This window comes from Sabethes cyaneus, chromosome 2 (assembly GCF_943734655.1).
Source record: "Sabethes cyaneus chromosome 2, idSabCyanKW18_F2, whole genome shotgun sequence".
Classification (NCBI taxonomy): Eukaryota; Metazoa; Arthropoda; class Insecta; order Diptera; family Culicidae; genus Sabethes; species Sabethes cyaneus.
The window spans coordinates 245,818,310-245,842,832 of record NC_071354.1 but is presented as its reverse complement, the minus strand read 5'-3'; the positions used below and the strand labels follow the sequence as shown (position 1 = coordinate 245,842,832).

The window sequence follows — 24,523 nt, the reverse complement described above, 5'->3', positions numbered from 1 at the left end:
ATAGAGGATACATCATGATTTGGATAAATAATGCAGTAACATCAGCAAATAAATTTGGAATTCCATTGGGTGGTATGGTTTCTATATCATTTATGTAGGGGAGTGTCGTCGTGGTTGGGCCACGTTTTGAAATTCGCCCATAACTTTCGTTTCAAAAGGAATTTTGGAAATCTAAATACATCGTGGCAAAGGTCTAAGAATAAGGTATATTTCCAGAAAGTTTTGAACTAATTGTTTGAAAAATAAAAAAGTGATTGGCATTTACGTGAAGACAAAAAATGTTGTCATAGTCGGGCCATGTTGTACAGCTTGGGCCACCGCAGAAAATCTAAGACATACGTATTGAAATTCTATACAGAGACATGAAAGGAATGAATTCCGTGACCAACGGCTCATATATGCACAAATACCCTATTTTTAATTGCCTTTTTGCGAAATTTTGGCGATCTTGTAAAATCAGTATTGCTACAATTGCCTTTTCCGAATTGTACAACTACAATGAAATAACAACAAAACTCTAAGTATTTATCGTATTAATTTTGCTTCATTTCATCACATTTTACGTGACTGACATTCTCTAGCGATTATTGCGCTTCTGCGCTTAAAATTATGGTGGCCTAACCATGACTACTCAAGTGACCCGACCTGTACAAATAGCGCTTTTCTAGTATTTCACCTTAGCCTTCCCAAACACCTTACTGGAGGGGATTTTTCTATAGTCTACGTGTGCAGCACAACACACTTCATACATTTTCAAAATTTATCTCGATAATTACATTTCATGAATCATTTCCTAAAGAAAAGTTCATTGCGCGTGGAAAACTTTTTTTTGGAAGATTTAGTCACTGAATTCAGTACGGGTGTTTTGAATACACGATTGAAACTCACAATATTGTGAAAAGTTAGCTATCACAGTAAGAAGTTTTGCAATGTTTGTATCATAGATATCATGAGTTACTAAAACTGTAAAATCGTGATGGCCCGACCATAACAGTGGCCCGACGATAACAACAATACCCTATATTTATATAAGAATAGAAGTGGTCCGATATTACTGCCTTGTGGAACTCCAATGCTTATAGATTTTAGAACACTCGTGACTGACATCTGGGAATGCCACAAATTGTTGCCTTTCACTTAAACTGCTACGAATAATATCGTTCGACAGCCGCCGTATTCCTTAAGCGTATTGATTTAAGCTATCGAAAGCCTTTTTTATTTCCATTAAATGACCTTCGGCGACAGACTTCACAGCTGATGGTTACCTCGTATCAAACTGGGCGGCTCGACGATACATTTTTTTGTCATAGTGGATCGTAAGTTCCACTATGACATGTTTTGTGATAAAACCGAACGAGAGTTTTCCATTTAGGGGAACGTTTCTTGACCCTAGAGTTTTGTCCGAAATGAATTTTCTCCTTTGGTCTGAATTTATTTATCACCGCATTTTTCTATCGGAATGAATTGCACCAAAACTTTCACCATTGAAAGAGAATGAAATGCCATACAATCCATTATCAAAACATTTCAAATCCGAACACACTGGTAGGATGCCACCGCAAAATGTGCAGACATATTTTTATAGTAGACATATAATCAATTTACTAGACGTTCGTCTTTTTATTTTATTTTTCCCTTTTTGTGCCATCTCACCAAGTACAAATCAGAATGTCACCGGTATTGTTGGAATTTTATGGTCAATTAACAGAGGTAGGTACAACTAAATCATTAAACGGATATAAAAGCCAACTTTGAGACAACCTAGGAGGAAATTAGTATTTTTATGCGTCTTTTGACTGCATTCAAACGATTAAGCCACTACTGCCCAATGTGAGAAATGGTGAGTAATAAAATTTTGCAAAATTTAACGTTGACATTTTTCCACTTTCAACGCTTTCACTCAGGCCGGCTGACTGGCTGGCTGTTGGCTTTTTGGGGTGATAGCGTGTCACCTATCTAAGTGAGGAGAAAAAAACCTTAAAAGTAAGAAACTGAATTTGCATGTTAATGGCTCTTGCTTGCATGCACGCTTTATCACAAACAACTATGCGGCGTTTCGGCTGTGAACGGTTAGCGTAGACAGTCCAGTTCTAAATTTACGCTCAAACCGACCTAAAGCAGTATCAGAAGAATACTTTTGGCGCTGAAATAGTTTCGCTAGGTGTTAAAGGAACGTATTTTTGGAAACAATTTTAAAGTTTTTTTTTTATAGGGAATAGACCAAAGATGGTGTACTGTTCTTGTTAAGTGTGCCAACGGAAGAGCCGCGGCCAAAGGAATGATGCAAAATGAAAAGTTATTGCTTGTGTCCTACCTGTGCCATGCTGCAGGAAGGTCGTTTTGCCGCATAGCGTCCCACCGGGGGTTGCTGGACGACCGGCGGGGAAATGACTGGTTGGCGCGTCTGCGAGTTGGACCTCCGCCTGTCCTGGCCGGTGGTGAATGTGGGTCCGAATAGATTGGTGTTAGGACTGTTGATAGCGGGGTTAGACAAGAGAAGCATCCATTATGGGAGATTAGTGACAAGTTGTTTTTGGGGGTTATTTTTGTTCTTTGCTATGATCGTGATTATGGTGCAAACCATACCCCAATAAATTAGCGCGTTTGTTTTCGAAGCAACGTGTTACGAGGTGTATATTGGGAATGATTTTCAGTTTTTAGGATAGGATGTAGCATACATACCTAGCTGTGATGTGCATGCGGCGGCCATCGATGTCGGCGGCATTCTGCTTGCTAGAGAAGAAACCTTCGTACACAACAAAGTTGTTCATTTGTGGAATTTTGTTGTACAGTCCTGCGAAATGGAAAAGTGCAAAAGAAAGGGAAAATTAACTAGCCACTGGAAAACGGTCTAGTATGAAGAAGCGAAATTAACTCCGGGTAATAAATTGCTTCCACTGCACAGTTACAACCAGGGTGCAGTGTTTGCGTGTCGGTTGAGTGTTGTTTACTCGTTTGGGCGGGATCCGGAGTTATGCTAAAGGCGATTTCTCGCAGCAAATGTTCTGGTTCCGGCCAGCAAGGAAGAGCACAAACAAATATTTACGCTGCCCATCGATAAGAAACCATTTAGATGTTCATTTGTTAATCGAACTTGTAGCCATTCGTGTCTGACAATGCTCTGCGAACTCAAATCAAAGCTAGACTTACCGTAGTGTTTCTGCAGGAAACCGAGCAATTTCTCCGAGGGACGATCGATGGCCATCTCCGCCGGCTGGACATTTTCGGCGTTCAGCATGTGCTCGAATAGTTCCCGTCCGAGACCGCCACGTTGCCGCGATTCATGCACATAAAAGTCCAAAACGCATGGTGCTGTAACATTAACCGTTTCTCCGTTCTGGTCGAACACGTACAACGATTTGCGACCGACTTTCAATATTCCGACTACCAGTCCACTGCGATAACCCAAAACGGAAAAAAAAAATTAAAACTTAGACTAAGTAATTTTCGTGATGCATGAAAGTGAAGCAAAACACGCAATAAATCGAAACATTGTATTTCACCACTGGGCAAAATCTGATAAAACAGTGGACCAATTTTTTCGATCGATTCAGGACTCAGCACTTTTGCTACCGGCAAATTCATACTCACTTCTTCTCGTTGGGTTCGAACATAAGGTAAATGTGATGGTCGGAGTTTCGCAACTTCTGTGACGTTGTCACCGGATTCGACAGTCCCTGGGCTGTGGCCGACATCTGTCCGACGAAGTTGATGATCTCAGCGATCTGTGCGGTGGCGTCTCTGCAAGATGGAAGAGAATAAAATTGAACTTTACAATCTATTGTTCCTGTAGACTTAATTTTCAATTTAAGCTAATTAAAACCAAAACATCTTTGATGGAAGCAACATCATAAAAGGAAGTGGACGTAAATGGCACACAACCACCTACTTCCTAGCATTTGCATGCATGAACGCGTGACAGCCAAACACGGTAGTATCGATTTGGATGGACTCCTTAAAAAGGCACGTGGGAACTGGTGCGATTGGCGATTAAGCAGCTTGTGTTGGATTCCGTTTTTAAACGGCCGTCCGACAGCTGTAAAACCAGCTCTACGATATTCGATCGCATCGTATCCGGCGGAACTGGTTACTGCCGCTAATTGAGTGTTGACATTTTTTAGGAGCTATTTAGATGCAGTATAATATAATCAGTTAACATTGAATTTGTTGTACCGCAGCGCCGTTCGTTAGCTAATAAAAGGGGTTATGCAAATAAGCCACTGTCAGCCTACATATCAACAAGCAGATAACGGTGACTGTAGTTGGGTGTGATGCGCTGTGCCGGGTGTATAATTCAAGCTGCTGCTATTGTCTAAGAATAGGTTTTACTTAATATGTTCATTATCATTCATTTCATCACAGATCAAATTTGTTTAACCAACGACTTGATTCTAGCTACTGTTATACATAGGAAGTAGCTAAATATTTCTAAAATCGACATATATTCTTAATAATTTTAGAAGAATCTCTCTACAAAATTTCACAAATAAATCCGGATAAAATATTGCAATCGATTAGTGCTTCATCGCAAGACTTGAAATCGACTTCAGCACTTCTGAAGGTTATTTTTAAAATTTCAGAATGATCTCTTTGAAACTAGAACCAGAGGTCCGATTGATGAGCAATTGCATCAAGTCATATAATTGGATGATGGCCAACATTAAGGCTTTGGAAAATAATGGCCTTTAACTGGAGGAATCACTTGGCGATCCTGAATGTAGTAACAAGAAAAAAAAAATCTGTAGTGTAAAATCGCAGTGTGCCTTCGCTTGGACCGTTTTATGAATTGTATTGACGCAACGTGTTGGTTTCAGTTCTGATGCACTTGAACATCTTCTTATATTGCTTTGACTTAACAACATTTTGGGCCAATTTATTTGTTTGTAATTTTTTTTTCTAAATTTGAAGAACAATTTTAGACAAAATATTAAAAAATAGAATCATCTTTATCAAAGCAAAGGAAAGGATTAGTTCCGTATTCGGAACTCGAACTTGTGGTTATATTCGATAGACTTCGCAGCCAGCTGTCAGAGTACAGGACAGTTACTGACCACCTGACTTTGTTTTTATATTACTAATCATATAGAAATTGTATTAAAATTTGTCAGAGCTCTGTTTATTTGCAGTGGAGGCAATATACGTGCAAACATTTTGACAATAATTTCTAATTGTATCTTGAATTCTATACAACAGTTTTTGGAACATGCAACTTAATACTTCTCAATATATGATTTAGATTTAACTAAATGTTACAATCATCTGTACTACTGTATCTGTACACAGCCACAAGTTGTATATGACGACACGCACCACTGTAAAACAACTTATTGTGCACTTCGCTTTGACATATTCTAATCATTATGCAATTCCAATGTAAAATTGACATGCATACGACTTATTGTGGACTTTCTATTACGATCTTGTGTTATCTGGGCTCGCACGTTGGGCCCCTCGGTTTCGACGTTTTCGTGATGCGCTCTGATCAGCTGTTTTAGTTTGTCCAGATAACCACGTTTGTGCATTATCTGCCATAGTTGGTCTCGAACGACTGTTTCCTACGCTGCTTCGAAGTCAATAAAGATGTGCTGCGTAGGCGCAACGTCATATTCCCTCAAATCTTGAAAATAACTAACCCAGTGTAACACTGTTGCTAACAGTTTCTGACCATTTTTGTAGAATTTTTCAAATGAAGCGTATACTTTACAACTAGTCGTGCTAATTAAATATCAACTTCTGTCGATTGTCGAAATTCTGAATGTAAAATGTTGCGGGTTATGAAGTTGGCAGAAAGAAACAACATTACATTTAGACAAGTTCGCCATTTACAGTATGCTGTAGTAGATTGCAATCGAAAAAAGATTTAATAGTTCTGCAGATTTTCAGATCATAAGCAAATATTAATTTGTCAGTCAAGTCTATCACAAATATCGTTCACAAAGAGCACGAAATTTAGTGACCCCAGAATACTGCCTTGAGAAACGTCAATTGATATACGAAATCAATACGATTTAGTTCCTTGTTCTTTTACGAAAGCAGTGCGATCCGAACGTAACCAATTCCGGTAGGCCTAGACCCCCCATTTTGTCAACTAGCATATCTAGAATCTTATCGATAGCCTTGGAAAAGTCGATAGAACGATACGTTCCACTTGAGTGGTCAACACCCAATGAGGTTTAAAAAGGTGTGATGTAAATTTCGCGAGGATCAGGAATTGCTTGATTGAAAGTCGCTAATTTAGGGTTTCACAAACCTTAATTTTCCGTTATCTGTTTCAACTTCCTAACACTAGCTAACCCCCAAGCAGCACAATTTTAGCACTTCTAGTTGCGATAACCTATTTATAACCAGAATTAGTCAAATATTGGTTGTCACAACAACTTTGTAACAACTGGTCTTTCTATTCTACAGGGCTCCGTTCCTGCAGCCGTACCTCTTCCATTCCTTTCTTCGAATCTATCCAACTTCTTTGCACTCCAGTTTTCCACCTTCCTCTATTCTGCTGGTATCAAAGTTTTCTTGGGTGAATTATTTGAAGCCTTGGCGACACGGGAATTGTCCGAAGCCGGATCACGATTATAGCAGTGGCCGGTGGATGGTACTAAACGGTGTCGATGACGACGTATAACAGCCGAAAGTACGAGTATGGTTCGCAACAGGCGGAAAATATGTCAAAGCCACGGCGAGTAAATCGGCATTCGATAGGTCCTTTGACTGGGTGAGCTTGATAGCGGTAGCTTGTATGAGTCATCGGCGATGACGGTTTGTCCGAAATTCTGCCAATGGTTCAATGAACATTGCTAGTTTTAAAGTGACAAATGTCTATCTGCTCGGCGGTAAAAACAAAGGGCAGTCATCTAAAAATAATTACCGTCGGTCAGGTAGCGTGTGGTACATATTTGGAAGAAAAGAATTGGAGTAACAAAATTGAATAATGGATTACTAATATATAACGGGTAACGGTAGCTTAACGCAAAAATCCTTCGGGTGCCAACCGAAACATTGTGAGTTAAAGTCCCACCTGTCATTGCACTCCCGATATATTTTTGGTTCAGATATCTAAATTTCCCAGTGCATCCAATTTATCATTTTTCGCACCATACGCTTCTTCACTTCCCAACAAATAAGTTGTACACTCGATTGCGTATCAGTCGAAGATAAGTACAAACTAAAAAAAATGGAGAAATACGTGTTTCTGAAGGCGTTTTTATCAAATTTCTCCCAAAAAAAGGTTATAAAGTTATGATCGGCCAATTTAATTATCTGGTACTGTTCTACAATTCGTTCCTTGACGTGAAACGCCTATCTTTTTTAATTTCGTTGCAATTTAATTGAAATTTAATTGAAAATTTGAAAATTGCTCGAAATTATACATCACGCATAGCACATTAGATCACCGCGTGCGACGGACGCTTATGGAAAACAACAGACTTGTCGGGTCTCTCTAGGACGTTTCAAAAAACGATTGCAGTATCAAATTGTATTCTCCGTAAGAACTCGCGGACATTCACTTTTGCTATGGTGTCGCTAACTGTTAAGTAACGACAGCCCAGCAGGAGTATGGTTGTAGATTTTTCGACCGTCGACTACTAATGCAAGTGTCTAAACACAAATCCAGAAGTATTCGTTTTGTTCACAATAATTTTATTTTAGGACCTTTTACGACAATGCACCGTCGCTTCTGAGAAGTGATGTAGTTTTCAACGAGGCTCAGCGGAATGCAGCATCAGCAAGTGGCGTCAGTGATTGATCATGAAGCTTCGTGGATTGTGTGAAATGATCTGAAGATAAACCAAGTTGCGCCACAGCCCCGTGTCACACTGGAAGGTGTGAAGCATGCTGATCCGAGTAAAGTGCATCGTTTCCACACTACAGATTCAAGCGCTGCCGCTAGCGGATAATTCTAAGCGGCTCGAGTTTTGCAGTATTAGGCTAGCCGAAGTGGAGGCAAATCCTCAATTTATGTAAAAGATTGTGGTTACTGTTGCTGTTGCGTATCAGACCGTTGCACGCGGTGATCTAGTGTGCTATGCGTGCAGTTTTCAGACAAAATTAACAAAATTAAAAGAGACAGCCGTTTTACGTCGAAAAACGAATTGTAGAACGATGCCATAGCTGCAAATTGGTAGACAAAAATAAGCAATTTTATCACACTTTTTTAGGGCAAACACCTCGAGCAACACGTATTTCAAAGCTTTTTGCTTCTGAAAGGTTACTAAATTTTTTAGGGGTCAATCCCGGTGTAGTGGTCAACATTCACGCCTCTCACGCCGAGGACCCGGGTTCAAATCCCAACCCCACAGAAGTCACGAATGACCCATGACTGTTAAAGTGACTATAATCAAAACAAAAAGAAAGTTACTAAATTTGATGAAGTAGATGCTTTAAGGGCAATTTTCAGTACAACATTGTTTATTTATTTATATTATTGACAACAGGTCAACATCATCCCAGTGCCAGAGTTAACTGCACAACTACAGATAAATTATACTACAAGCAAATATACAACAGCAATCAACATAAAACACGACTAAAACTACAGTTATTTGTTTCTTGCGATACATTAAAATTAAATACATAATAACATGTGTTGAAAATACGAGACATACAACGCACTGGTTCATGTAAGCCATAATTTGTTCTTGCTGGAGTAACGTTGAGAAACGAATGAGATCGAAGACTACGGCGACGTATATTGATATCCGACATGCTGAGCAGTGTGTAGAGGAATCAAAATTACCCTGCAGAAGATCACCAATAAAACATGCTTTTGCCACAAGGCGTTTCTCCTCTAGTAAATCCAAGTTGATGAGCATACAACGACTTTTATGGCTGGGTAGGTTCAATGGAGCCGTCCTTCTAAGGTGACGTAAAGCAAAGCAGAATAGCCTCGACGCGTTGAGTTTCGTTTTGGTAATACGGGGACCAGACGACCGACGCATAGTCCAGCACAGGTCGCACAATTGAGCAATACAATGTTTTTAGACAATAGATATGCTTGAATTTTTTTGCAAAGCGAAATATGAAGCCCAGCTGTGAAGAAGCTTTAGTCACTAGGTATGAGATGTGGTCCTTGAATGTTACTTCCCAAATCCTTAACTATGGATGCACGGTGCAAACGTGCGCCTTCAGCGATACATTCAGCGATAAACGATTTGATTTGACACCATTCAGCGAAGACTTCCAACTGTTTCGGCAGAAAGACTGCGCCTTGGGGCTCCTGTATCGTATGGTAAAGTTTTAAATCGGCAGCATACGAGAGTTTCAGGCATTTGAAGATAAAGTTCACATCGTTCATGTGCAGCAGGAATAAAAACGACCCTAGGTGCCTTCCTTGTGGAACACCAGAACAAACTGGAAATGGCGATGAAATGTGATCACTGATTTTGACAGACATGCTTCATCCGCTAAGGTATGATTGAAGCCAGAGAAGTAGTGTATTGTAGTGATTGTAGTGATTGTAGTGATTGTAGTGATGTAGTGATTGTATCTCTGAGCAAGCTCCTGAAGAATAATTAGTTCAAACAATTTAGACGTGGCACTTAATGCAGCTATACCCCGATAGTTCGAGTCGATTCGCTTACAACCTTTTTGAAAAAAAAAACAGGAAAAACAAACGCAGCAGTTTGGAAATACGCCAGTAGCCAAGGATAGGTTGAACACTGTTGTAAGAGGTTTAGCAAGTGTCTCCATACAGCGCTTCAAAATGATTGAAAGGATACCGTCAGGACCATATCCCATGGACGATTTTAATACTTTTCCAGCTGATGTGACCATATCAGCGGAGACAACAAACGGCAGCGCAGGAACGGAAAGTTGAGGAACATCCTGCAGTTCGGAATGTTCGTCAGTGAAAACATTACTAAAGTGAGAACGAAATAAATCGGCAATGTCAACGGTTGAATCGGCTTCAAGTTGTCCATTGTAGAGAGCAATTCTGATTCTTTACTCTATTCATTCACGTATCATTGACGATCGTTGAGTTGCTTGTAAAATTAGTGTTTGCTGCTACATATCTTATCCTCGTAGCGTCAGTACGGTACTTGCTATATTGTCTAAAGGCTGCACGTTTTGCTGTTTTGAGGTACTTGAGATCAGCGTTATCTGAGCTTTCGAATGAAAGTAACAGACCTACTACTTGGACTAATTATAGAGAATGTCTAATAGAGTACAATCGAGAAATCCGTAAATCTAAAAGAAGGGATTGGAGGAATACATGCGAGCAAGTTGACAGCTTGCCTGTTGCCCTTTCAAATAAAGCCCTTTCAAAAGATCACACTAATGGACTTGGAAGCCTAAAAAATAAACATAGCCAGTTTACAACCGATTCTCAGGAATTGCTTAGTATCATGATAGACACACATTTTTCAGACTCAATTCAAACGTCTTTCGATGACGCGCAGGGCTTCAACGCAGCTCAGTCTAGTTCAATTATGGACGAAGATGGAGTTCAAGAATTAGCCAGTGCTATTTTCACGGAGTTGAGTGGGCAGTGGATTCTATAAGTCCTTTCAAGTCTCCAGGATTAGATGTAATTTATCCAGTGCTATTACAAAAAAGAAAGTATATCACGGTTCCTCTTCTGACAAAGATGTTTAGGGCAAGTTTGATACTAGGATACATTCCTAAGAAATGGCGAGAAGTCCGGACTATCTTCATTCCTAAAGCGGGAAAACGTGACAGGACAAATCCCAAAGCATACAGACCAATCAGTCTCACATCGGTGATTTTGAAAACGTTTGAAAAAATCATGGATCTTCATATCAAATTATCATATTTAAAAAGAAGACCTTTGAACAAATTCCAGTTTGCCTACCAAGCAGGAAAATCAACTGAAACTGCACTTCATACGTTGATTTCGAAAATAGAAAAGTCTTTTGACAATAAAGAAATCTCACTTGCAGCTTTTCTTGATATTGAGGGAGCATTTGATAATGCCTCCCACAATTCAATAAATAGAGCCATGAAGAAACGGGGTTTTGACAGGTGCATTTCCAGTTGGATACATGCATGGGCGTCGCCAGAAAAGTTCCTTGGGGGGGGTTTTACCAAAACAAATCTGACATAGTCTAACCGTAAGCAGCTTATTCAGGAAATGGAGTATTATTTTCAGTTAAAAACTATTTTGGTTGAAATTGAGTGTTCTGCATCAGACAAATGCCGCCTAGTTGGTTTCGAGGTACGATGCTGGGTCAACAAATCAGTCGTCGCATGTTCGAATCTCGGCTAGGCGGTGCTGCTAGATAGAGTCAGTAGGATTTTTGTACTAGCCCGGTAACTGTCCTGTACTGTAGTAGCCGACTGCGAAGTCTGTCGATGAAGAGGGATCAAGTCTTAGAAAGGACGTTTAATCCCACGGCTTTGCTTTGCTCATCAGACAAAAAATCAAATTGAAATAACAGAGTTAAAGTTATGGCTTCCCAGCCGGCATTGAGGTACGTTGTATGTTCGAATCTCGGCTGGAAGAGGCTGTTAAAATCCATAGAACTGAGTCTCTTCAAGACGCAGCGAGAGTGCTGAAGAACAACTTATGCTGTATGATTCTCGACATCGCTCGTAAGGTGATCCGACGATCAGATTTCGAAAAGAGAGGTTTGATTCTTAGTAAATGTAGCAAACTTCTTGGCTAAGCAGATGACTTTGCCAGGTGGCTAAGCAGGTTACAGAAACTTTGCCACGACGAAGGCCATCTGGTCGGTGTTAAATCAGACCGGACCAAGTCGCAAAATTTAAAATAATAAGGTAATGACAGCAAACGATTAAGAATTTCGTAAGCTACATTTTACTCTAATAAGATCAAACAAATGTTGCAAACAGCCAGAGATATGAAATGGTTTCGAACGATCGATAGCTTTCAACTACACAGCAGCAGCAAACTTTGACTTCGTTTTTCACGAAATCAAATTTTTGTCACTTGGTTCGGTCTGACTTAACACCGACCATCTGTGCTAGACTGAAGACGGAGCCTTGCAGGATTGGGCTTTAAATCAACGTGTCGAAGACCAAATACATGAATGATAATAGCTCAAATGGTCGCTGTTAAGTCAGACCGAGCCAAGTGACAAAAATCTTATTTCGAGAAAAACGCGTTCAAAATTTGCTGCTCTGTATGGTTTGTAACTATCAATTGTTCGAAATCATCTCATAACACTGACTGTTTGCAACATTTATGTAGTCTTATTAGAGTAAAATGTAGCTTAGAAAATTCTTGAACGTTTGCTGTCATTAACTCATTCTTTTAAATTTTGCAATTTAGTCTGGTCTGATTTAACGCGGATCAAATGAGACGAACGTGCTTTTTTCGCGGACGGTAATCGTTGACGGCGACGATCCAGAAGTCGTAGATGAGCTCGTGTATGTGAGATCGCTGGTAGCCGCGGATAACAACACAAATAAGGAGATCCAGCGGCATATTCAAGCAGGACAACGGGCCTACTTTGAGCTTCGCCAAACGCTGCGATTAAGAGGCATAAGCCACCTTAGGAACCTGACAATGTACAAACCCCCTATTAGACCGATAGACCATGCTCACGGAGGACTTACGCGCCTTTGCGGACGGCATTTGACGAATGCTAACCAACCGCACAATAACTACAAAACTGGGAGGATCTACTTTAACGACAAAACCAACTAGAGGTTGCCCTCAAGGGGGAGTCCTATCTCCTATGCTGTGGTCCCTACTAGTCGATGATCTTCTAAATAAATTGGCTGAAAAAGGCTATGAAGTCATAGGATTCGCTGACGATATAACAATTTTAGTAAGGGGAAAGTACGAACATACTATTTCCAATAGAATGCAATCTGCCCTGAACTACACTACAAATGGTGTGATTTGGAAGGACTAAGTATTAACCCTTCTAAAACAGTCATAATACCACTTACAAGAAGAAGGAAATACAGTATTGCAGATCTGCAGCTGAGGGGAGTCCAATTGCAGCTATCCAAACGTACAAAATACTTGGGTATTGAAAAGCTACAACGTATGGCGTGCTCTTCAATAACTGGAGCAATGACCAGCACACCTTCCAAAGCTCTAGATGCTCTTTTATATCTTCTACCGTTGCACCAATTCGTACAACTTGAAGCAGAAAAAGGTGCTCTTAGGCTTAGGCGTGTTAAACACATTGTCTAGATGGGGATCTCAATGGACACCTACGAATCCTCCGAGATTTTCAACTGAACACCCTGGTAATCATGAACGAAGACTGGATGAAAACTAGGACAAACTTCGATATACCCTTCAAAGTAATCGAAACCGATCGCAGATTATGGGAAGAAGGTGGTCCTAAGACTCGTCCGGGATCACTCCTGTTTTACACCGATGGTTCTAAAATTGGAAAATCTACAGGAGCTGGGGTTACTGGACCAGGAATCGACATATCAATTCCAATGGGACAGTGGCCCACAGTCTTCCAAGCAGAAATACATGCCTTTTCAACTTGTACAAACATTTGCTTGACTAGGAAATACAGTTATGCCAATATCTGTATTTTCTCCGATAGTCAAGCAGCTCTAAATGCCTTAAAAGCATACACATGCCAGTCAAAGCTGGTTTGGGAGTGCATCCTCTCCCTAAGACAATTGGCTTTAACTAACAATGTTAATTTATACTGGGTTGGGTACCCGGTCATGCCGGTATAGAAAAAAATGAAAAGGCCGATCTCTTAGCGAGAATTGGTTCCTCAACTGAATTCGTTGGGCCTGAGCCATTCTGCGGGGTGTCCACAGCCTGCGTAAAAGCTGAGCTCAAAGTCTGGGAATCATCAGCGATTGATGCCAACTGGAGAGCTGTTCCAACATTACGACAATCAAAGCGTTTCATTACGCCATGCAAAAACATCACACACAGCTTAATCAGTTTGAATAAAGCGGATCTGAGTACGCTGACCGGTCTTTTAACCGGACACTGTCCGAGCAGATATCACCTTAAAAATATAGGTAAGCTGACAGACGACATATGTCGATTCTGTAATTTTGAGATCGAGACCTCAGAACATATACTGTGTCAATGCAGCGCTCTAATTCAACGAAGACTGCGTATTCTCGGAGAAGGCGTTCTAACGCCTAGCGAGATATGGTCTACTGAAATAAAAAAGGTACTGAAATTCATTAAGGAAGTCATACCTTCTTGGGGGGAAATGCAAATTCATAGGGCGACCAACACTCTGACTCATAGTGATGGAACGAACTGATTATGCAAACAGCAACTCGGAGTATACCACAATAGATCTAACTAATGGTCGCAGTGGTCCAGGCTCCCATAAAAAAAACAGACCTACTACCAGTAGCATACCTACTTTTTGTTCTAAAACTATTCTACTCGAACAGAAGCTAAAACTAAAAATGTTTGATAACTCTGTAACGATTTAGATTTGACCATGTGCGCGAAAGCATTTTTCCGTCAAATGTGGTCCTTTATCAACCTTTGAAATATTTGCACCACTATCTAACAGTCTTGTATCGTAGCATCGGAAAGTTTCGATTTTTTGGTAGCCAGTTATCATTAATCTGATAAGAAACAGATATACAGATATATAGATTCGTTTCCATCGGACTGCGCTTCTAAATTATTTTATATTTCGATGGTAAATTATTGAATTTATAGCTGGATGCAGGAATCCAGTTTTATACTGCAATTTCAAAATCTGACAATTTCATTAGCTTCAGGTTTTGCTGATAGCTGCAGCTGGTATGAGTGAATGCTGTAGGTACTAAAAAGTTTGTTTGTGTTTCTATTTCTAGTTATCACTGCATTGTGTGAACTCTCTAGTCGTAACCCAACAGCCGTTCGTTAGACAGAAATCGGGTATAAAGCATTCCGGAGGGGCCAACAAGCCATTATTTTTCCATCATTCTATAGAACTATGTTGTAGAAAATGAAAAGATAACGATGTGCAAAATTATAAATACAATACTCACAGTGCAGAACGCCGACACTGGGCTACGAATCCGGTTGGCAAGAGCGAGTTGTTTATCCGCACAATGCGCTGCCGAAACAGCGGATGACAATTAAATCGAAACTCCATGCTGACTTGTCTTGACCGCCGCTAGCTTCGGTTAGATTAAAATTTAATTTTTTTACGTTGAAAATTGAAATAAAACTTCCAACAATCACTCACTACACGTTAAATATCGTTGCTTTCAGTTCACTGGGTATTGCACGGGGAATTTTCCTCTTCTTACAGGATAGATTTGTACCAAAATCACTTCATTGCACTAAGAAAACACAAACACATTTCACCGCCGCACGTGGCTTCCTTCGATTGATCGGGGAGCGCTGCAGGACACCGCAATGTACTAAATTATTTAAATGTGGGCTGGTGGAAATTCTGAAAGAAAAGTAGGAAAATGAGGAAAAGTCGTTAAAATATGATTTCAGTGTATAGCATTTTCGGTGGTTGAATATAGAATAAGCTGATTTAGACAGTACGATAAGCGTCGCTACCGTTGTTGTTGGCGATAGCTACAACTCTTTATTTACCGCCCCTGTGCCGAGCAGCGGTTACAGTAAATGATCCGATATTCGTACCGGTTCGAGTTCCGTGTTGGGCCTAACGTAGATTAGGTCGAAATAGGAGGAGTGTTTCTCCGCCAGTCACACGAGAGATGGGAAATACTAATCTAATTCCGACTTTGATTACTTTTACGAGGATCATTGACCTGGTTGCACTTTCCGACAACCAACTTTTGGACATGATTGACTGTTCACGAGGCTGGCGTCGTTTTTTTGCTATTTAGTTTGTCCTTTGGCAAAAGTCATTACCGTGTAGCTGGTTGGGGGGTGATTTCTATTACGTACAAACCCACAGCGCGGCGCAAAATTGGTCTCAACGTTCGAAGTGAGTTTCGATTTGTGAAATTTGTAAAAGCTCGCTAAATCGCGTTTTCGTTGAACCGACGGAGCGGAACGGCTAATCTGGTAATTATCTTCGTTTCTATCAAAAGAGTAAGTTAGTATTTAGATACATGTTTACTCATGTGTAAAGGCACGGTAAGGGTAACCAAAAATGACCCACCTCCAAAACCGATCTCGTCGTCGTCGGCGTCGCCGTCGTCGTTGCCGTTGCGCTCTACTAATCTGTGGAAATGTTTAGTCCAAGTTATGTAATTGGAAAGGCTAGCTGCCGGCTATACCTAGTCGGTACCAAGCTTATGAGCGGCGATTGAATCGAATTCTGTTTCCGTGTGTTTACGTCTTTCTTTTGTTGTATTTCAATTTGCCTCTACATTAGCTATAGCATATTGAGTTTATTGAGTTCGTAAAGTGAGTTGCAACCATAAAAACTACAGGAAGGTGTTGGTGGTGGTGGTGACATGATTATTAGCAGCTTAATAGCATATTGAAATTGACTGCCAATATGAGAACATTAAGATTATAATGTTATAGCTTAGATTTAGAACGAAACTGCTTGTCACTGGTTATAAAGACTAACTTCAATAATATACTCAAGCCTTGCCCTACGACTGAAGAAAGTGAAGGGAAATACTATTTTCTGTTGGCAAATTAGATAATATAAGGAATGAATGTAAGCTACTATGGGAACGACATTTTCCCCTAATTCAAGCATATCGATTTTAGCTTACTGCATATAATCCATCAGAAATAGCCGTCTGAATTCCTAATTACTATTCGGACAAAGTCTCAAGTTGAAGGAAAATCATTGCCCACCAGGAAAGGGCTCTTCCGTTCGTCCGTAGAAAAAAAAACGATCGTAAAAATCCAACTTAGCTCGCTACTACTCAGACGCTTTTCTGCCGGGCCCCATGCCGGGTGGAAAACGTAGAAAACTTTCGGTGCGACGAACTTTTCCATTGCAGGAAATCATTTTTCTTCTGACTCCTCACTTTCGCTTAGTCGTATACCTTTGATATGTTAATTAATTATAATTTTTTGGTCAGGTGAAGCATAAACACACGGAGAAGGAAAAACAATCATTAAAATGACGATATTGCCTTTGAGAAAATAAAGGCTTGGCTCGCAAAGAGGCCAGTGAAGGTGTCGAAACTAAAGTAGAATATGAATTAGTATGCATGGCGAGAGGTGGTGTTAACTCGGGCCGAAAGTGGTATTCGAGCCTCCACCGCACCGTACTGCGTATGGTGGCTTTTTGCAGCCAACCAGCCATCGCTATAGTTTCGACCGTCGGCAGTCGGCAGTCGGCCAGCAGCAGCGGGAAGCGCGCTGAAAATGATTTGAAAGCGAAAGCTCATCCACCAACAAACAACAGATGACATCAAACAGATCGGCTAATTGCGTTTTTTACCCACTTTCCCGCATCACATATCGTTTCGGTTTCTTCCCGGCTCAATACTGCCAGCCAGCTGGGCTGTGCTCTTCCGCATCCATATATGCATGATGCGTACAGGTCTTCGAACGGGACAAACGGTCTCTCGAAAAAGCCAGCCACCGCCGGTCGATGACCCAGATTGTCGGTGCTCAGGTAATATGATTGAGGAAAGGATTAGTTTTTTCGTGTTTTTTTTGTTAGGCGATCAACCGCTTTGCCGTTGGCAGCGTCATGCTTCAAGTACGACTGATTAAGCTGGTGTATTGTTCGCAAAAAAATGATCATCTAATGTACAACGGTATTTATTCGAAACAAAAAAAATGTGAGAGTCATCAAATTCAAAGTTTAATTCTGTTACTGAATTTAGGTAAAAATAATAACGAACAATAAAAACGCGTGCGATTTGAAACATGTCGGGAAGTTAACAATACTACAGCTGGCATAAAACCTGCTATTCAACTCGATCTTTTGCTAAGCCGTCAGAGAACTGCTTGTTCGTGTCTGCACTACATCAGATCTGCATACATAAAGAAAGCGTAGGTAAAATGGTGCAATTATCTCAATCAACGCGCAGAGGCAGAAGTAACGCCAACGCGCCCGCGCACGGAGAGGCCGGTGGCCGCCTTCCATCCAGCATAGCACGCGACAGGTTGCAGTTGTGGCCGCGAATTTATTATAAAGCAGCCCGCGAATTAGAGCAAATCGTTTTATCCGTTTGGGTGGTTGAGAGAAACCAGACACTAGAGATCGACATTGAAACACCCGGCTCGCAGGTAAACCTGGCAGGTGGTTGCAATCGTTTGCTAAATTTTTCACACAATCCAAGCACTATCTGCTAAGTCAAGTCGGTTATGACGCTTTATTTCTCGAGTTGATCTGTTATCTTGATGGCCTAATTCAATTCATTCAGTATTTCACTCGCACAATCATTTTATTATTTCCTTGTTTGCTGAAATTTAACAATGTTCTTTTAATCTACGTTTGAAAAATCAACGTAAAGATTTGAATAGACGCATTTCTCTTCATTGAAGTTTCTAAAGAGAAATGCAACATAATGAGTTCGTTTTGTTCTGCGTGGTGTTATTGTTTCCGGAACGGTTTTTTTTTTCTCTCCCGGCGTTACCACACCTCGTTCAATCCACTTGATTGATGTCATTGAAACAGCAGTCACACATCGAGAGCTTGTTTCATCATTAGTGCGTGCTTTCTACCCGATAAAAAGGTCTTTGTAGTGTAAAGAAAATTCACATTAATAGGCCTTAACGTTGTCTTTTCTGGCTCTTTGTACTGGTATGAACGATAGGAAAATTAGGCCACACACATTACCCGAACGAACCAAAGAGATTCGCACAGAGTCTCTGGGATTCCTCGCATTAGAATCGTGTGAAAGAATTCTGCAGAGGATTCGCACGGAATGCCCTGCTTATAGAACCAGGATTTTTATATAAAATCTCCGGGAGACCTATAACTCGGAAAGGGAATCGCCTCGGCGAATCTTAAGAAATCTTAAGCAGGAATTCTGGTAGTGAACAATTTTTTCCAGCAGAATTTTTTTTTCGCTTGATGAATAACAATTACTGTACAATTTTTGTTCATGGCGTTAGGAACGCAAAAATTCTTTCAAAAATTTGAAGTATTCTCTTTTCCCAAAAAACTCCCATAGAGATTTCCCAATTTTTATGAACATCACTTATTTTAAAAATGCATAACTTTAGAACCAAATATTGTAGAATATTTTTTTATTAATATATAAAAATATACGCAAATTTCTTTAGTATTTCATGAAAAATATAATCTGGAAGCAATGAACCAGGAAAAATAATAGCTCAAGGTTTTCCAGAAAAAAATTTTATATCCCAAGTAATGTCGGAAAAACTACATAAATTCATTTTTTTGTGTTTCAATTTTTACTATTATAAATTTCAAAATAAACACAAAATAAACGATGAAATAATAGGTGTAAATAATATCCTTAGAGTAGAAAAAGACTTGATGGGAATATATCGGGAAAGTTAAATCATTGCTGATATAAGCAGGTTGAAGTTTTCGAAAAGGTTTTATGCTTTATTTTGCCTCTTTCGGCATACCTACTTGTGATAAAAAAATGTAATAAACAACTGAAATAATAATTTGCAATATTACGAGTGGAATAACCAACAAAATCTTGTTTTGTTTATATTATCGATTGAAAATTTTCAATCAGAACACAGGAAAAACGTTAGAACTCGTTATACGCATGAGTTTTCAACATACAATGTTCTACAAAAATATGTCTTTTGATAAGAGAAACAACTTTGTAAAACATTATGATGCAATAAAACCATTAAATTTGAAGTAATTAGCGAAAAAGGGATATTTGAGAGGCCTTTATATAAAGCGCCCTGTGAGATAGAAACTATAAAAAATACGCCTACTATGTCTTTGGCAAAGTTACTTACATAATCTTTAGCTACAACTTTGTCGAAGAAATTATCCTTCTATCTCTTTTCTACAAAAAATTATTATGTGTTATGTGTTTACAAGCCAAACTGGGACTTAGTCGTTGATTTCACATTAAATGCCTTTGACAGTTGAAGAAATTTGCTGAACAATGTAGTCAGCTATTATGAATCGCTTAGCCGCAAAAGTAAATTTCCACTTAGTTTTCGTTTCTGGACCACTGTGCACTGGTTGAAAGCCCCGATAAAAAAGTTAATAAATAAATAAATAAATCATTGCTGATGAACCGCCACAAAAGTCAACAAGTGATGGGCAAATTAGATCGGCATCCTGTCTGTCTGTCACAAGCCAGGATGAAGGATTCTTATTCCCTTTGTTTACCTTCCCGTCCTTATCAGGTAAATGATGATGGACAAGGCACATCTTTTACACGATTGTGAGGAGCGTGCTACTCGAATCACAGATGCTGATATCTGATACCTGATGGATTTATCCGGAGCTGCACATCGAGTCTCTCCCGCAGCAAATTTTTTAAAAATATTTTTGCTCTCAATGAGAAAGTATTTAGCATTGGAGCACGCTACAATCTGTGAGTAAATTGTTCCCTCTGTTTCATCCAAAACACTGATGGAGAAGCTAACCAGCTCCAAAAGTTGGTACAGAATACCGAAAACGGTGTGTGTGTGTGCGTGGGGGGGCGTGCACCAAAATCACCCTCGGGAATCCAAATACGCAAATAGTTTCTCTACTTACTACGGATCAGCCGAAGAGTATCCGCGCCATTCTTATGGATTACAGAGCTGACCCGGAGGCTTTAGACATTAGGGCCCAAGTTCAGGAGTTGCCAATTCAATAATGGTTGCTTGACATTGGCCTGCTCTCAACAAAACACAAAACTCGGTCAAATGGCTTGGAGCAAATGACATCTAGTATCGTTCCATTGGAAGAGGCACAACTATGTACCTGCGAAACGAAAGCACCTGTCGAAAGCTCATAACCTTATACCTTTTATGGTACTTCTAGGACAGTGCCCAACTTGATCAACTGGCACCGGTTTAAATAGTTGGGAAGATTATCTGGATTGTCCCACGGAAGATTGTGCAAAGCGAATCGAAGAAACTTTTTCTGCACTCGTTCTATTGAGAGAACACACGTTAGCTGATACCTACGGGCACCAGATTAGAGAAACGTACTCAAGAATGCTTCGTGCTAACGAGCAACAAAGCTTAAACACCGGTAAAGTTGAAGGTTCACTAAAACTCACTTTAGAGTCGATAGTAACATCCACATATTGTTTTACTTATTTTGCTATTGACGCGCATTCCGTTGTTACCGCACCAGATTAACACAGCTTATAAATCCATCTACAGAACCTCATAATCGATGTTGGATGATACCAGCAAAAGATAATTTAATAGAGGAAATCAATAGGTACAAATCATTCACAAACGTAGTGAAGATCAGCGGACCAAGCAAACTGCCTTGCGGTACATCAGAAGGATTTTGATAAGAGAACAGCCATTCCATGAGCCCACGAGAGATAATGCGGAACAATGTTAAATGCTTTCGTAAAGTCTAGATACACTTAGTCGAACTGCTTTCTTGCCTCAACTTCGCGAATCAACGTGTAACAAATATATAACACATTAAATTAGTAGTAGTTGAACGGCATTTCATGAATCCATGCTGGGTCTCGGAAATGATTGGTGAAACTGCAGTAAATACCACAGTGTATATCATCTTTTCTAACACTTTACTGTGACAGCTGAGTATAGAAACTCCCCGGTAGTTGGTGACGCACTTCCAAAAGCGTGCTGGATTCTGTTTAACGCTAGGCTGGATCCTCGAGATATAGTTGTCGTAGGTTGATTTTACCCGTTCGCGATAGGTTGCTTCAGCTCTTCGGTGCGGTTCGAGATTATCATTAAATTTTGTAAGGAAAAAGCACTTGCGAGTATTCCTAGACTATTATGGAGATTGCGTAGCTTTGAAGTCCACCATGGCTTGTTGAAGGTGAATCGTGGTGCTCTTAACCTTCTCAGAACTAGGTCGCAGCTCATCTCGTTGAGCTTGGCGAAAAGTATATGTAGCGGTTTGTTCAACAACATAAGTGCATTTCGACGAAAGTTTTCTTAATGATTTGCTAGCTAGTGACACTAGCAACGGATTCATGGAAAGCTGATGTGTAAAATTACGTTTGCCTCACGATAACCCTTGTGGTAAGCGTAAAAAATGAGACAAGAAAGGAACCTCTCATTGTTACTTAGGTCCTTTCGAATCGTGACGCTAGAATTCAATCATACCTAGCCGAATGCATGGTGGTTCCAGTCAACATACCTTGTAACTATATCCGGAGCTCCACAAGGCAGTCACCTAGGATTGTTTTTAATTTGCGCATTTCACTCTGAAATGGTTAAAACTTCCATACGCCGATGATTGTAAATTATTTAGTGTTATAAAAAGCTTTGGATACTAAAAAACACCAGTAAACCGAAAACAACTCCAAAATCCATCCCTTCCTACTCTTTCGGTTTCCTCCTTTCTACCACATTTGACCTGAGTTGCAGTTTTAATGCATATTAGATGATAACTCGAACTTTCTGGAAGCCATCTGGCACATTAACAGATATTTCTGATGCGTGTTTGCCAAAAAAATAACCATTTCCTTGCAGCTAAAAACGAAAAAGTTTGAACAAAGTCGGAGCATATTTTATTTTGTCTGTGGAATTACTACAACTATCTAGTTATCAAGCACAAATTTATACGGTACGCAATCTGTTCCCTTCCTGGGAATGATCCACTCAATTCGCCAATTATAAAAGCGGTTAACGCTTGGTTGGTCGTGAATTGCTCTGTGTCCGCAGAGATAACGTCAGAGCCACGTTAGTCTCCGCTCTCGGGTTTAGTGACACCACACATTGATTGTCCTACTCACTACTCACGGCCCTTGCAAGATAATGGGCTAACTAACAAGGCGTCATTAGTGGAAGAACTAAACATGCAGACGGAAAACTACCATTGCATTGCATTGGTGTCATTTTGAGTTATCTGATCCGTTCCGTTCGGACTTCAAAAAAATATGATGCCAAATTTTAAACAGAGAGTGTAGCTCGTGCTCTAAAGTGTCCGCCTTGAAGATGTTATTAGTATTTAACGTTTGTAATGGTTTTAAATTTTATAGTTATAAAAAATGCTGCAAATTTTGTTTGGAATGGCCCAAAGTTATAGATTGTATCTTTGCAGCAAACAACAGTAGGGGAGTGTCGTCGTGGTTGGGCCACGTTTTGGAATTCGCCCATAACTTTCGTTTCAAAAGGAATTTTGAAAATCTAAATACATCGTTGCAAAGGTCTAATAATAAGGTATATTTCCGGAAAGTTTTGAAACGATTGCTTGAAAAATAAAAAAGTTATAGGCATTTACGTGAAGACAAAAAATGTTGTCATAGTCGGGCCATGTTGTACAGATTGGGCCACCGCAGAAAATCTAAGACATACGTATTAAAATTCTATATAGAGGCATGAAAAGAATGAATTCCGTGAACAACGGCTCATATATGCACAAATACCCTATTTTTAATCGCATTTTTGCGAAATTTTGGCGATCTTGTAAAATCAGTATTGCTACAATTGCCTTTTCCGAATTGTACAACTACAATGAAATAACAACAAAACTCTAAGTATTCATTGTATTAATTTTGCTTCATTTCATCACATTTTACGTGACTGACATTCTCTAGCGATTATTGCGCTTCTGCGCTTAAAATTATGGTGGCCCAACCATGACTACTCAAGTGACCCGACCTGTACAAATTCCGCTTTTCTAGTATTTCACCTTAGCCTTCCCAAACACCTTACTGGAGGGGATTTTTCTATAGTCTACGTGTGCAGCACAACACACTTCATACATTTTCAAAATTTATCTCGATAATTGCATTTCATGAATCATTTCCTGAAGAAAAGTTCATTGCGCGTGGAAAACTTTTTTTTGGAAGATTTAGTCACTGAATTCAGTACGGGTGTTTTGAATACACGATTGAAACTCACAATATTGTGAAAAGTTAGCTATCGCAGTAAGAAGTTTTACAATGATTGTATCATAGATACCATGAGTTACTAAAACTGTAAAATCGTGATGGCCCGACCTTAACAGTGGCCCGACGATAACGACAATACCCTACTTTGATTTTTAGTCGTGGTAGATGGCGCACGAGTGGCTTGAGACAACATATTTAATCGACTAGAAAAATCATGTAAATTTTTAATCGAATCGGTTTACAAATTCAGGTGGATGCCTTAAAGAAGCATATATATGCGACTATTTTCGATTTTTACACAAATCAGTGGCAACATGTAGATCAATTCTAAAATTGTAAATATTATTCAAATGCAAGCATGTAAATTTGAACAACACTATAGGTACTCAATAATTGTTTGAACTCTTCAAATATCCATGTCGAACACCTTGTTATCGGTTTGCGATAAGAAACTGGCGTTCAACTGATAAAAGAGTAATTTTAAATTCATTGTCAAGGTGCGAAACTAGCCGTTAAAAATTCCAACATAAAACATTCGGAAATGAAACGTACAAACATTAAAAAAGCAATATATTTCTTCTAGCAAAAGGTTCATTCACATAATTGTACCACCGTACCATACCGGTGCGGTGCAATTCGACTTGACCCATTCCCCTACTTATTACACCCGGGATGGGCACTAAAAAAACGGTCCCACCCAACAAACATGTTCTTTTTGCCATTGATTCACGGTTAAAACACGCTGCAAACCTACACCAATCAA

The 24,523-nt window shown here is 39.8% G+C and overlaps 1 protein-coding gene across 1 annotated transcript in view; it reads right to left on the bottom strand.

Annotated features, from left to right (window-relative positions):
• LOC128734554 (alpha-tubulin N-acetyltransferase) overlaps positions 1 to 24,523 on the bottom strand; it is a 47,071-nt gene that overhangs the window by 17,352 nt on the left and 5,196 nt on the right. Inside the window, exons 2-7 of the mRNA XM_053828811.1 lie at positions 15,117 to 15,326; positions 14,917 to 15,048; positions 3,592 to 3,741; positions 3,151 to 3,395; positions 2,683 to 2,794; positions 2,315 to 2,471 (exon numbers count right to left, since the gene is read on the bottom strand). Of these exons, the coding sequence (XP_053684786.1) occupies positions 2,315 to 2,471; positions 2,683 to 2,794; positions 3,151 to 3,395; positions 3,592 to 3,741; positions 14,917 to 15,023 (771 nt within the window). The 5' untranslated portion in view covers positions 15,024 to 15,048; positions 15,117 to 15,326. The remainder of the gene's footprint in view (positions 1 to 2,314; positions 2,472 to 2,682; positions 2,795 to 3,150; positions 3,396 to 3,591; positions 3,742 to 14,916; positions 15,049 to 15,116; positions 15,327 to 24,523) is intronic.